The 13,620-nt window shown below is 29.9% G+C and overlaps 4 protein-coding genes across 9 annotated transcripts; 2 read left to right on the top strand and 2 right to left on the bottom strand.

Annotated features, from left to right (window-relative positions):
- Positions 1-198: 198 nt before the first annotated feature.
- Positions 199-1,290, bottom strand: LOC117611752 (uncharacterized). The gene is made up of 4 exons (XM_034339954.2): positions 1,192-1,290; positions 982-1,105; positions 620-910; positions 199-483 (listed from the first exon to the last, which is right to left on the bottom strand). The coding sequence occupies exons 1-4, from the start codon at positions 1,214-1,216 to the stop codon at positions 294-296; spliced, it is 630 nt and encodes a 209-aa protein (XP_034195845.2). The 5' UTR covers positions 1,217-1,290; the 3' UTR covers positions 199-293.
- A 39-nt stretch (positions 1,291-1,329) lies between these two features.
- Lon (lon protease homolog, mitochondrial) lies at positions 1,330-5,765 on the top strand. Its single transcript, XM_034339933.2, has 10 exons — positions 1,330-1,862; positions 1,986-2,210; positions 2,284-2,453; positions 2,774-3,063; positions 3,138-3,329; positions 3,413-3,717; positions 3,838-3,977; positions 4,057-4,339; positions 4,428-5,331; positions 5,420-5,765. The coding sequence occupies exons 1-10, from the start codon at positions 1,606-1,608 to the stop codon at positions 5,648-5,650; spliced, it is 2,997 nt and encodes a 998-aa protein (XP_034195824.2). The 5' UTR covers positions 1,330-1,605; the 3' UTR covers positions 5,651-5,765.
- Positions 5,766-6,270: 505 nt separating this feature from the next.
- gdl (gonadal protein gdl) lies at positions 6,271-7,744 on the bottom strand. Of its 5 annotated transcripts, XM_076690651.1 has the most exons (3): positions 7,698-7,725; positions 6,870-6,974; positions 6,271-6,770 (listed from the first exon to the last, which is right to left on the bottom strand). In XM_076690651.1, the coding sequence occupies exons 1-3, from the start codon at positions 7,708-7,710 to the stop codon at positions 6,424-6,426; spliced, it is 465 nt and encodes a 154-aa protein (XP_076546766.1). In that variant the 5' UTR covers positions 7,711-7,725; the 3' UTR covers positions 6,271-6,423. The 5 variants fall into 5 exon arrangements, with proteins under 5 accessions (XP_076546766.1, XP_034195846.2, XP_034195849.2 ...); XM_034339955.2 differs by having other exon boundaries at positions 6,271-6,974; positions 7,698-7,744; XM_034339958.2 differs by lacking the exon at positions 7,698-7,725 and adding an exon at positions 7,505-7,647 and having other exon boundaries at positions 6,271-6,974.
- Positions 7,431-12,159, top strand: Smg5 (Smg5 nonsense mediated mRNA decay factor). 2 transcript variants are annotated; one of them, XM_034339930.2, is made up of 8 exons: positions 7,431-7,563; positions 8,156-8,378; positions 8,458-8,619; positions 8,716-8,984; positions 9,071-9,251; positions 9,343-11,050; positions 11,131-11,466; positions 11,551-12,159. In XM_034339930.2, the coding sequence occupies exons 1-8, from the start codon at positions 7,490-7,492 to the stop codon at positions 11,616-11,618; spliced, it is 3,021 nt and encodes a 1,006-aa protein (XP_034195821.2). In that variant the 5' UTR covers positions 7,431-7,489; the 3' UTR covers positions 11,619-12,159. The 2 variants fall into 2 exon arrangements, with proteins under 2 accessions (XP_034195821.2, XP_034195822.2); XM_034339931.2 differs by lacking the exon at positions 7,431-7,563 and adding an exon at positions 7,746-7,881.
- The last annotated feature ends 1,461 nt before the right edge of the window (positions 12,160-13,620 follow it).

Genomic DNA, 13,620 nt, shown 5'->3' with positions numbered 1-13,620 from the left:
CGATCATTTACACCAAATAACCAATCACGTTTATTTATTTAAAATATAACAGCATTATGATTTTAAAAACGTATAAAAAGCTTCAACTAATTTAAAAATATAAAACGCATAATATTTACATAATAAGTATTAATATTATAAAAATGTAACTACTTAAATATTTCATAACTTTAATAATTTTATTATGAGTATGTCACAAAGTATTCAACATGAGTTTTATCAAATAAATATGTACATTTAAAATTAAGATAACTTTATATATCTTTAGTTTAATCTTTTTCTGATAATAACTTTTATATTGTACTACAAGTTTCAAATCCTTCATTATCTTCAATTGAATTATTATCTGGAGGAGTAAGAAACATTGCAAAAAATAAAGATTCTTCATATTCTTCCTTAAGAATTGTTGTTTCAACAGTGGGGAATGGCAAAACATTCTTTTGTAACTTTGAAGCCATTTGAAATACATAGTTTTTAGGATTTCTGAAAATACATTGTACACTTAATATTTCATCTATATGTATATTATATTTTAAACCCATAAATATACCAGAATGAAGATTTTTGAATAATACAAGAAAAATGTATTGAAAGTTTGATGCGTTTGTTTAACAGATACCTTAAGTTTGTAGTTAAAACATTGGAAGAAAACATATTTGTTTCTTGTATAATATTTTTATTAGTATTGATATTTGTTATTATATCATGTATTTGTTTCATATTGTTGTCAACATGATTAGATTGTGGAATATTTATATCTCTTGATGTTTGTAGAGTATGTATTTTATGGTTCCTCTCTTTTTTAAATCTCTTAATTATATTTTGAGTTTCTTCATCAAATATACATTTTTTCCTTTTCAATGATGTACCTTGATAGTAATTATTTGGTTTGTAATTTTCTTTGGTATGTCTGTATTTATATAATGAATTAAAAACCATAATTAAAACATAATTAACATAATTTAATAAAAATTTTCTTACGGTAGATTTCTATCAATATCTGATTTTATCTTTTGAAAAAATTGATCATCATCATCTAATGTAACTGAAACAATTGGTTGTTTATTCAAACTCTGCCTGATAATATTATCAGAAAATATAATTCCTATAAGTAATTAAGAATAACAATAAAATTATTCAATCTTATTAATAAACAATATTAAAATTCAACAATGTTCTGTATGTATGTACTTGAGCTAATGCTTTTTAAGTCCATTATTTGAGTTGTAATTGTACTTATATAAATACACTTTTATTTTATACAATGTTACATATATTATACATAATAAAGTATCATTAAGTATATTAAACAACAAATGAATATCACAATCTTTCATCAACCGTGTTACTGTTTTGCTTGCTCAAATCTAGTAATATTATCCATACAAACACAAAATATCAGCCTGCGTTAACATATATGCACCAACTCAATGATTATAGTATGATAATGTATACAATATTCATATAGTCGGCACACGAATTTCTTCTAGGTTAGCGGTGTTTCATCAGACTGATCGGGAGAAGTGAATTGTAACCTCTCACAAGTTATAAGTAATTCTATCGAATAAATAACATTTTTGTGCGTTGTGATCAAAATTGGAAACGATGCGTTTGGCGACAGCGATGAATTCCAAGCTTCTGCCTGTTTTCCGACATCGAATGACGAATATTCGATCTTACTCCAGAAATCACCGTGTAGATCATGACGAGTTATCGGTATATTTACGACCGCAATTTAGAAGAATAAAAATTATTGAATCTCATGGAATGTTTGCCAGAAATATTCACAGTCGTCGACAAAATGCAGCTGTTATTCCAGTCAGATTCTTTGCAACTAAAAGATCTGACAAGGATGCAACAAAGTAAATTCTTCATCCTCTTCAAATTTGTTCTCTTTAATCATTTTTAATTAAAATAATTATTATTTCATAATTTGATAGTCTTAACGTGTTTTTACTCATATGATATCATATTCTGATTTTTAGTGGAAACAATGAAGATTATTTAAGTGATCCACCGTCATTACCAGCTACCGTTGTTGTACCAGAAGTTTGGCCTCATGTACCTGTTATTGCAATTAATAGAAATCCAGTATTTCCAAGATTTATAAAACTTATTGAACTGACTAATCCAATTCTCATAGATTTAATTCGTAGAAAAGTCAAATTAAATCAACCTTATGTTGGAATCTTTTTAAAGAAAACAGAAGAGTGAGTAATGTAAATACAATTTAATTGATGAACATGAATATTTTTTATATGATTGTAAATATAATTTTGATAGAAATGAAGCAGAAGTTGTACAAAATTTAGATGAAGTTTATTCTGTTGGAACATTTGCACAAATACATGAAGTTCAAGATCTAGGCAATCGATTAAGATTAGTTGTAATGGCCCATAGAAGAATTAAAATTGTTGGTCAAATTTTAGAAGACCTTGAAAAACCTGCCTCTGGTAAGTAGTAAAATTTAATTTAACATTAAGCGAAACCACTATATTATGTTATATTCGTTCTTATAATAATCGTTATTAACGCGATTAATACGGTCGGATTGCTAACCTTTGGCCAGAGAATTTTTTAGAAACTTCCAGAACAATTTTTCTAGACACATACTGTATATACTATAGATCGGCTCAAACTGGCATCAAATATTGGACAAAGTATAATAAAATTATGTAGCTAATAAGGGGATGATTCAAAGAATCAAGAATTAAAAGAAAAAAAATTTGTTTTTTCTATACTTTATTAAATACAAACATTTCTGTTTCCATAGACGAATTAGTTACGAGTGCTAAACCAAGTCGTAGATCTCTTCTACGTAAAAAAATGGAACAAAAGGTGGTAGAGCCAGAAAGAGTACAGAAAGTTGAAGCAGAAATAATTACTCCTGAAAACAAAAATACTGTTCCTGAAAATAAAGAGGCAGTAACGGAAAAAAGTGGGGAAAAAGTTGGTCCTGTAGAAACTCCACCTCAAGCTAATTCTAATTCTCCTCAGCCTTTATTAATGGTAGAGGTTGTAAATATTACACATGAGAAATTTCGGCAAACTGAAGAAATTAAGGTAATTTTTTTGTATATTTAGTAAATAAATGTAATTTATTGACGAATATCATATTGATCGTTTAAAATTAATAGGCTCTAACTCAGGAGTTAATTAAAACAATTCGAGATATAATAAGTATGAATCCGTTGTACCGTGAATCCTTGCAACAAATGTTACATCAAGGTCAAAGAGTTGTAGATAATCCAGTTTATCTAAGTGACTTGGGTGCAGCTTTGACAGGAGCAGATGCACAAGAGTTACAACAAGTATTGGAAGAAATGGATGTAAGGATTTGCTTTTTACGTTTATCATGAAAATAATCTATTCTAATCTCTTTGAACAATTAATGCAACAGTTTTACTTGTAGATATTAAAAAGATTAAGATTATCACTTGCACTTCTAAAGAAAGAATATGAATTAAGTAAACTTCAACAAAAGATTGGTAGAGAAGTTGAGGAAAAGGTTAAACAGCAGCACCGAAAGTATATTCTTCATGAACAATTAAAAGTTATTAAGAAAGAATTGGGATTAGAGAAAGATGATAAAGATGCAATAGCAGAAAAGTACCGAGAACGAATAAGAGAGAAAACAGTTCCAAAAGTAGTAATGGATGTACTTGAAGAAGAATTAAATAAATTAAATTTCTTGGAAAGTCATAGTAGTGAATTTAAGTATGTATGAATTTTATAATTATTTCATAATAAGATTTCAGTGTATACAATAGAAATTTTATCTTCAATTTAAACAATTTCATTAATTTTTTTAATTTGGTAGTATAATTTTGTTTCCAGTGTGACCAGAAATTATTTGGATTGGCTTACTTCTATGCCGTGGGGTGTAACCAGTGCTGAAAACTTAAATCTTCAACAAGCAATTGAAATTTTAGATAAAGATCATTATGGAATGGAGGATATAAAAAAGCGAATTTTAGGTAGTGAAATACTTTGTGAATACATATTTGTTTAATGCTAAAAATATATTCCTTTCATTTTTTTTTCTTTCAAATCCAGAGTTTATTGCTGTTAGCCAGTTGAAAGGATCAACGCAAGGAAAAATATTATGTTTCCATGGTCCACCGGGTGTTGGGAAAACGTCAATAGCCAAATCAATTTCTCGTGCGCTTAATAGAGAGTACTTTAGATTTAGCGTTGGTGGTATGACCGATGTAGCAGAAATCAAAGGACATAGAAGAACTTACGTGGGTGCTATGCCTGGCAAAGTTATTCAATGTTTAAAAAAAACCAAGACTGAGAATCCATTGATTCTTATAGACGAAGTTGATAAAATTGGAAAGTATGTAGTTGTAGAACTTTATAAATTGAATCTATGATCGTCAAGTATTGTAGTATTTTTTAATATTATTTTTGGTTTTTCTTGTTAGAGGTCATCAAGGAGATCCAGCTTCTGCTCTTCTTGAAATGTTAGATCCAGAACAGAACGCAAATTTCCTGGATCATTATTTGGATGTACCCGTTGATTTATCTAAAGTTCTTTTCATTTGTACGGCAAACGTAATTGATACTATTCCAGAACCTTTGAGAGATCGTATGGAGATGATAGATATGTCAGGTTATGTAGCAGAAGAAAAACTTGCGATCGCTAAGCAATACTTAGTGCCGCAGGCTATGAACGATTCGGGTCTTACTAAGGATCAAATCGAAATTGGAGATAATGCACTTCATTTGTTAATTAAGTCTTATTGCCGTGAATCCGGGGTACGAAGTCTTCAAAAACACATAGAAAAAGTTCATCGGAAAGTAGCATTCAAAGTAGTCAAGAAAGAATCAGAAAAAATTAATGTGACTGCAGAAAATTTACACGAGTTTGTAGGAAAACCCGTATTTACACATGACAGAATGTATGATAGTACACCACCTGGTGTGGTCATGGGTCTTGCATGGACTGCCATGGGCGGTTCTACTTTATTTATTGAAACAACAATTAGAAAACCATTGATATCTGGAAAATCAGAAGGCAGTTTTGAAGTTACTGGTCATTTAGGTGATGTAATGAAAGAGTCTATCCAAATAGCGCTAACAGTTTCAAGAAACTTTTTAAAACTAAAAGAACCATCTAATACGTTTTTGTATGATTCTCATTTACACTTACACGTACCTGAAGGTGCCACTCCAAAAGATGGTCCAAGTGCAGGTATTACAATTGCGATAGCATTAATTTCACTTGCTAAAAATAAAGCAATTAGGCAGAACGTTGCAATGACGGGAGAACTTAGTCTCATGGGTAGAGTTCTTCCTGTTGGTGGTATTAAAGAGAAAATAATTGCTGTAAGTACCATAAAATTTTTCATCAACTATAAACTGTATGTAATATGTAGAATATATAAAATAATTAAAATACATTTTTCTTTTTAAGGCCAAACGAGTTGGTGTGAACTGTGTAATTTTACCTGAAGAAAATAAGAAAGATTTTAATGACTTAGCTAAATATATCACGGATGGTCTTGAAGTTCACTTTGCTACAACTTTTGAAGATGTATACCGTATATGTTTTGAAACAGAACAAGCTGATCAACTTCAATATCCGAAATTAAATGTTAATATTTCAACTGCACAAAGTGCACCACTTCTGAGTAAAAAAGACTGAATTGTTCAAAGATTGAGTACTTACATATTTTAAAAGTTGATTAGCCTACAATTTTACACATCTATAGCCCATTTGAAACATCTGGATACATAAAACGATTAAACAATTTATTTTCACAAAGTTTTTTTTTTTTTTTTTTTTTTTTTATATATATATATATATAGTATTTCTCAAATATATGAGATATTCCGAAAAGATTATACAATCTTTTTGGAATACTCTGTGTGTATATATATAGAACTAATCTATATCAAACTAATAAATTAAACTATATTGCAGAATGTATTAATGCTTATTTTATAAATCTTTTACTAAGAAAGACATTGTAAATACAATATAATATTTTTTGTTATCTTCATATATAATGTAATAATTCAGTAGTTGCAATTAATATTTATGGTGATATGTAAATATGATCTATTGTTTATATACAGGGTACCTGTTGTTCTGTATTACACAGTGCTATTTACTATATAAACAAAAACATTGTACATAATTCATAGTCTTAAAAACTTCTGTTTAATAAAAAAATGTTTTATATGATTATGTGTTTACAAATATCTCAATTTAAAAAAAATGTTAATTATATGAAAATAAATATTTTTGTGAAATAAGTGCCTGTAATAACGCAAATACCACATTATTAAACTGCTGTATAAGTTTTTAGTTCGAATATGTTAATAAAGAGCATAATTCAAAATTAAATTATAAACATGTAACTAAGAAAATATTGGAAAATTGTTTTTGTACAGTTTTTTATGTTACAATTAATATTAACTTGGAACTTCCATTTTGCTTAGTCTAATTATAAAGTCGCACAGTCTCATTTGTACTTGGATTTCTATTGGATTATTTGTGACATAAAATCCAGGTACTCCAGCTTTTTCTAAAATACTTTGTTGGTCTGCTACTTTTTGATCTAATTGTAAGACCAGTTTCATATCCAGTTGTTTTAATTCATCCTTGTGTTTTTTGTATAATGCTGTTTTCATTGCAGTCCTTTCTTCTTCTGTGGATATTGATGATAAGGATTCTTGCATTTCAATTTTTTGTTGGTTCAATAATTGAAGACGCTGTTGGAAAAGATGTTTTTCCGTAACATGTTGAATTTCCATTAGTCCTTTAACAATTTCAAAGATTGTATCATTTAATAAAGAATTAGCTAAACCAGATAATAATTCATACGGAAGACGCATTTGATATTTTGCAGGAAGTTCACCAGCCATATGTTGAAGCTGTTCTACTAAAAAATAAAGTTTTCTCTGAAGATCCTGTGGAGTTGGAGCAGGAACATCCATTGCTATGTCATCAGGAAACACAAAACCTAAGCAGCAAATTATACATATGCTAATATCATAAAAAGATAATTATATTTATTTATATATGTATTTTATTATTAAATAAATTAAAATATTGTTTACAATCAACGGTTCGTGGATATTAAATGTAATGCATATGCATTTAAGCATGTTTTCTCATGGTATATTGTAATAAATTAAAAATGAATGAAACACGAATAAACAACCTGTTATTTTCAGTTACTAAATTAAATTTTCCCAATTTTCATCATGGATTCAAAGCGTTTTATTTGGCAACACTGTTGCGTAGGATTTCCAGATGATTTTCCTACCTACACGACAATCATAACTAAACCATATGTGCGTGTGCGTATGTATAAACTTGTAGTAAACTCCGTTTGCAGTTTGTGGGAGGTTTTTGGAGTTAGGTGAGGGCGAATGTCGAATTTTCTTACTGTGGGTCGAAGATGCGCGTGTCAGGAGACCGCGGGAAAATGAATAATGACGAAGTGGCCAGGAAGTAAAAAATGATCGAATCAAAATGAGGAGAACGTACAACACTGCAGCAGATGTCCGAACCACTGATTGTCTCGAACAAACGAGACGTTTACACAAGTAATATTTAGCTACAGCCGCCTTAGGATGTTTTCTCTCATACATATTAAAACGAATTAATATTTAGAAAAATTCTTTCCGATGTTACTAGAACGTCTGAATTCATCTTACGAACATAACCTATATTTACATACCATAATCTTCCATTGGCGCGCTTTTATACGAAGCCTTTCTGTACTAATGAAAAAATTTATCCGATAAAATATTGGCAGTTTATATATACACATTATAAATAATTTATTTAAATGTTAAACTAAATAAACCATACATATGAAAGCGATTTATACATACGGATAATGTATTATAATATCAGAAAATGTGAGAATTTTCATAGTGTAATTTTAACCACATTTCTTACTTTAATGGTTATTTGCAGGATTAATATATTTTTGTAATTTGTTATGAAAATATTTTTGTCATGAATTTACATTGAAATATGCTAATTTATAATGTATTAAATGTTATATAGAAAATATATAATTTTCGATTTATATAACATGTGCTTGAATCAGAAACAATTATACGAAATTTTGTAATAAACGCAAACTTTTTATAAAGATTGTATAATTAATAAGAAATGTTTGATTAATAGGGGTGTAACAGATATTGCCAAAAGATTAGATGAACAAAAAAGTCGTGCATTAACAATAACAGATTTATTTACCCCTTCAGGGGAAACGTTACGTGGAAAGTTGAAAGATTATTGTGTGAGATTGATAATCAAAGATCCTGTTGGATATGCACGTAAAACCGAAGAATTATTATGGCGGAAGGCATTTTATGATATTGTCTATGTATCTAAAAAATTGCGAAAGGTATTAGTTTTGTACATTGATTATAATTTCTGTTCCATTGTCATTTTCATAAAGGTTGTATTTTCAAATTTGATTACAGGGCAACACGTGGACTGAGGCAGAAAAAGCAATGTTATGTGTTCATTTGGCAGTAGGGATCGGTTTTTATCATCATTTAATATTGAAGGTGCAATTAGAATATAATTTAGATCTAGTTGGTACTATTGATTTTGCATTCATGCAAAATGAAACTAGATCAAATGTAAGTCCAACATCTTTACTATATCACATGTCAATTAAAATGAATACCACATTTAATGAAGCTAACTTTATTCTTTGTTTTTTGTATTTCATATAGGCAAAGAGTAAAACAAGTCAATCTAAGCATCACACAGAAGATGTGAAACAGTGTGTTATGCGTTTAATTCATAGAAGTTTGGTATGCCTTGGGGACTTGGCTAGATACAAATTAGAATTAGATCCGTATTGGGATTCAATGATAGCAAACAGATATTATAAAATGGCTATAGCAATTGATCCAAATATTGGAATGCCGCACAATCAATTGGGTACTGTAGCAGGCAATAAAAATTATGGCCTTGATGCTGTGTACCATTACATGAGATGGTTGGAATAATTTTATAATATTTCATACTTTCTGCAGTAACTAGAAAATATCATTACAGTACTTAATAATGACTTTTTTTTTATAGTGTTTTATGTACTGAACCATTTGAAGGCGCAGAAGGAAATTTAAAAAGAGCTATTGTTACACACTCCATTTGTACAGATGAAAAATGTCCTACACACATGTGTGTATCCAGATTGTTTTCTTTGCTACAATTATGGGATTATGATGTACCAAATTCTGATAGAATAAATCAAGAATGTCAGGTATGTGAATTAATATATGTTAATAATTGAATTTTTTGGCACCTTATTTATGCACCCGTTTATAAAATTCAATACTGTTTTATTTTTACAGGATCTTCTGACTAATATCGAAACTTGCTTAAGTGTAGAACAATCTGAAGCTGGCAATACAAAATACAATGAAAAGGAATGCAACATTGAAGTATATCTTCAGAACTGCAAAAATGGACAAACAAATTACTTAACAGATGATATGATATTCAAAATTGTAGCTATATGCTTAATGTCTGTTTCAAGATTAAAAGCGAAAGAATCAAGTGAGGTACAGGGTGTAGTAGCTATAACTTTGGCAATATTATCTCAACTAATGCAATTTACAATAACAAGATTACAAGAGTCTTTTATAGACTTGCCATTGCCAAACATAGAATTAGATATAAACTTGAAGGATAACGAACGCAATAGCGAATCTATAAATGTTGAAGAAAATATTAATCTAAAGCAATCGAATTCAAATGAAAATAATAATAAATCTACAATTATAAATGACAATAAAACATGTGAAAAAGGAAGTGCAGAAGATAACGGAGATGTTCATAATGGTACACGGAAAATTCGGGACAAACCTAAAAGTTTACTCACGAAGCTTCGACGAAGAAAACGAAAAAATAGCAGTGAATCAGATGCGAGTGACGTTGATCATACAATTTCTAGCGACGAAATAAATTCTGATATTTCTGAAACGGAAGATGATATATTGAGCGAAGAAAATGTTTTATCGGATGATGCGCTGTCTGAAGATGTTACGGACGATGAAGGGACGTGTGTAGAAAGAAATGAAGAAACTGCTGAAAATTTTGAAACAAAGAAATTAAATGGACATATAGAAAGAAAAACAGAAAGTGAAATTTCTGATACAATTAATGATCGTATACAAAATGGTGAGGAAATACCCGATGATCAAGTAGATAAAAAAGTCAATGATAAAGATTCGGTAACTAATTCCGGCAGTACAGTAACAATTAGTTCGAACAATATATTGGAAGAAAATGGTGAATCATCGGATAGAATCATGTATGTTGCTCAATTAAAAAAACAAAATTTGAAACCGGATGAAGTATTGAAAATTTTAATTGGAAAAGAAATACTCGCATCTATTAAAATATGTTGTGATTGGTTAAGAAGTAATCCAGATATTATTAGAATATGTGGAAAAAGCTCGCGTACTTTATTGAAACGCGTTACAATTTTATTAAATTTGATTAATATAAATGCGGATGCGTTGTTGAAAAACTGTAAGGATGACAGTATGATTTTATCAAGTGTTGATAAATTAATGGAATGTGTTAAAGTAATTCCATTGCCGGAGAACATTGATTTGAGAGGGTTAAATCTTTTAGAAGAATCCCACAAATCTCTTAATTGGAAAATGCTGCATAAACATAAAATTAATAAACGGGAAGAAACTGTATTAAGAGTGCTAAAGTTGATTGAATTTGGGCATTTTCTTAGCTCTGTAGAAGATGCTGGTGTAAAATATGAACAGACAAAACAGTTATTTGTAACTATTGATTTAAATGCTTCTAATTCAGCAAAGGGTAGTGGCAAAGATTGGGAGATGGACCATTCACGAGGAAAATTAATGAGACATATGGGAAAGTTATGGTTAAAAGCAGAAGTTAGCGCTTTGGAGACTCGTTTAAGATCTCGACTGATGTCTCCTTACCTTGTACCTGATCATGAGGCTTTATCCAAGCATACACCAGCTCTTAAACGTTTGGTGTATGCTAAGAAATTTATCGTTGTGATTCCTAGCGTTGGTAAATATGTAGAATAGAAGTTACAAAGATTTACATTTTATATGTTTTATGCGTGTTATTTGATTAATGGTTGTTTTTAGTTGTTTCTGCATTGGACGAAGTAAAACGCGTCAGTGGCCGGGCAAGAGAAGCAACACGCTGGTTAGAAACTCAATTAAAACGGGGTTCGAGATTTTTACGAGCTCAAAGACCTCACGAGCGTTTAGCTCTACCATTTATAAAAGGACCAAGACCAAAGGATAAAGAAGCGTGGTTATTTTTTCAAATTATAGAATGCTGTCACTACCTTACTCAACAAACAAAAGTTGGTATGACGAGTGATGCAGAAACACCAGTTGTAACATTATTAACCGGTTGCAATCCAGATGATAAAAAAGTTCTTACCTTCAGCCCTGAGGGATTGGCAAAAAGTGCAGGTATTTCTTTCATGTCATAATTTAGTTACTTTAGTTACATATAATTAATGAAATATAATTGATTGTATCATCAATTGATTATAGGTGTCAATATTGAATATATTGAGTCATTTCATACAAAGTGGAAAGCATCGAGTAAAAGTCATGGTTGAGCATATTTGGCTAATGAAGATGATCATCTGCTGCTTCCTCATACTGAAGTGAAGGTAAAATAGTTGGGCCCTTCTTGAGAGCTGCAAATACGGTGAGCTACAGCATTAGCTGAGCGGGCGAGTCAGAGAGGGCTGGAAACCCAGAAAGGAAAATCGACGGTTCTCCTGCAATACAGCCAGTGGAATTAATATTTTTTTCCATGGACGAATTCTTAACAATAAAATGGTTTTCTTTTAATTACTCGTATGGTCTTTTATGTTTAAAAAAAATTGTATTTTTAGGTAAATTTTTTTCAATAAAACTAATGTCATTCAAGTTTTTTCAAATGTGAAAGAATTCCATGGGAAAACAAATGAAACTATAAATTAAATGTGTGTAGCGTTAAAAATGTGTTTGTTTAATTATAATTAATTTTTATTGAGATAAAAATAAATCGTGTTATCAGTTTGTCAGAATAATAAATTTAAGGCGATGCTAGCGTGAAGAATCTGAAAGGCATAGTTCCTGAAAAATATATAAGACAGATTAAATAGAAAGAAATCGTAGCCAATTCGCTCGTATTATTTGCTGCATAATTAATAAATGTACCATAAAAATAATGATTATTCAAATAATAACCATAGAACAGCATAAAATATTTGCAAAATTATAGTAAAACACATTGGGCACCACTCCATAAAACCCATTAATAAATCCGTAAATATATGCCAAAGCACAATATAAAACACGATAAAGCACATGCAGGTATATAAATACATGGGGGGGTACCACACCATAAAATGCACTAATATATCCGTATAAATATTCCAAAACACATAGCAAAACACCATAGGCACACGCAATAACACTTGTGGTAATACACTGATAAATCCATGCACGAATATCCATGGAGTGTCAATCCGTACCGGTATATGTTTGACAGCTCGATCCATGTTCTTCGGCGGTCGCGATAAGAATTGGGTGTCACCCAGTGTCACCGAGGAGAATGAGAATCTGTAGGTAGCAGAGGCCCCATATATGTATATATAGAACTGTGGCTCCCTCACCACTTGCGTATCATTGCGTATAAGCGTTTACATGGAAAAAAAAAAGCTATGCGAGAGTACATACAATGAAAATTTAGTTGTTCCGATGATTCTTGTTTATTTAAATTTCTTCATATTTCTTTTAGTTAACATCTTTAACTTCATATAATCAAACAAAGGTTAAATATCTTTAAATTTGAAATTTCTTTTATTCATTCTTTGATATCTCCTTTGCTCAAAATTTCCCTGAAAAACTACTCAAACATTTTATTGAATTTACCAAGGTTCTCGTTACCTGTTTAGAATAATTTATTTGTTTTTATCCTTAACTAGGTACATACTGCATACATCTATTAATCTGATATTTCATAAGTATCAGTACATAAAGCTAAAACACTTTTGTACTATGCATGTTATACATGGACCCAACAAATAATTTAACTTGTATATTGTCGCTCGTATATTGTTAAATGTAAAATGTTCTATTACTACACTACTTACAAACTTGATATAAATCGTGTATGTATACTGTTATTTATGAAATTTACATATCTTCACCCGCTTATTCTATCCAATTTTGAATGTAATTCAGGGTATTTATGTATCGTTTAACATATTATTTACACACACGATTACTCGTGTTTATTTTTAGATTTGTATTTGATAAAAAATCGTAAGTTCTTTCGATCTTGGAGTAATTCAAGGATGATTGAGTGATCGCACTTAAAAAATATTGAATATTCTTTATCGTCTTGCTATTATGATACAAAATTCGTTTATACGGTTTCGACAAGTGTAGTAATATTATGATAAATATTTACCCTGTTCGGTAACAATTGTAAAAAAACAAATCTTAAATCATAATCGAAAGGAATTTTCAACGTAAACGAACGAGAATATTGAAACCCTAGAAAATACATTTTCTATTCGTTCGTACTCTATAATATGTATATTCGTGCACTAAAACCTTGTTTTT

The sequence above is a fragment of the Osmia lignaria genome, chromosome 10 (assembly GCF_051020975.1).
Source record: "Osmia lignaria lignaria isolate PbOS001 chromosome 10, iyOsmLign1, whole genome shotgun sequence".
Lineage (NCBI taxonomy): Eukaryota > Metazoa > Arthropoda > Insecta > Hymenoptera > Megachilidae > Osmia > Osmia lignaria.
The sequence above is the reverse complement of the archived record's forward strand: the minus strand, read 5'-3'. Positions and strand labels throughout refer to the sequence as shown.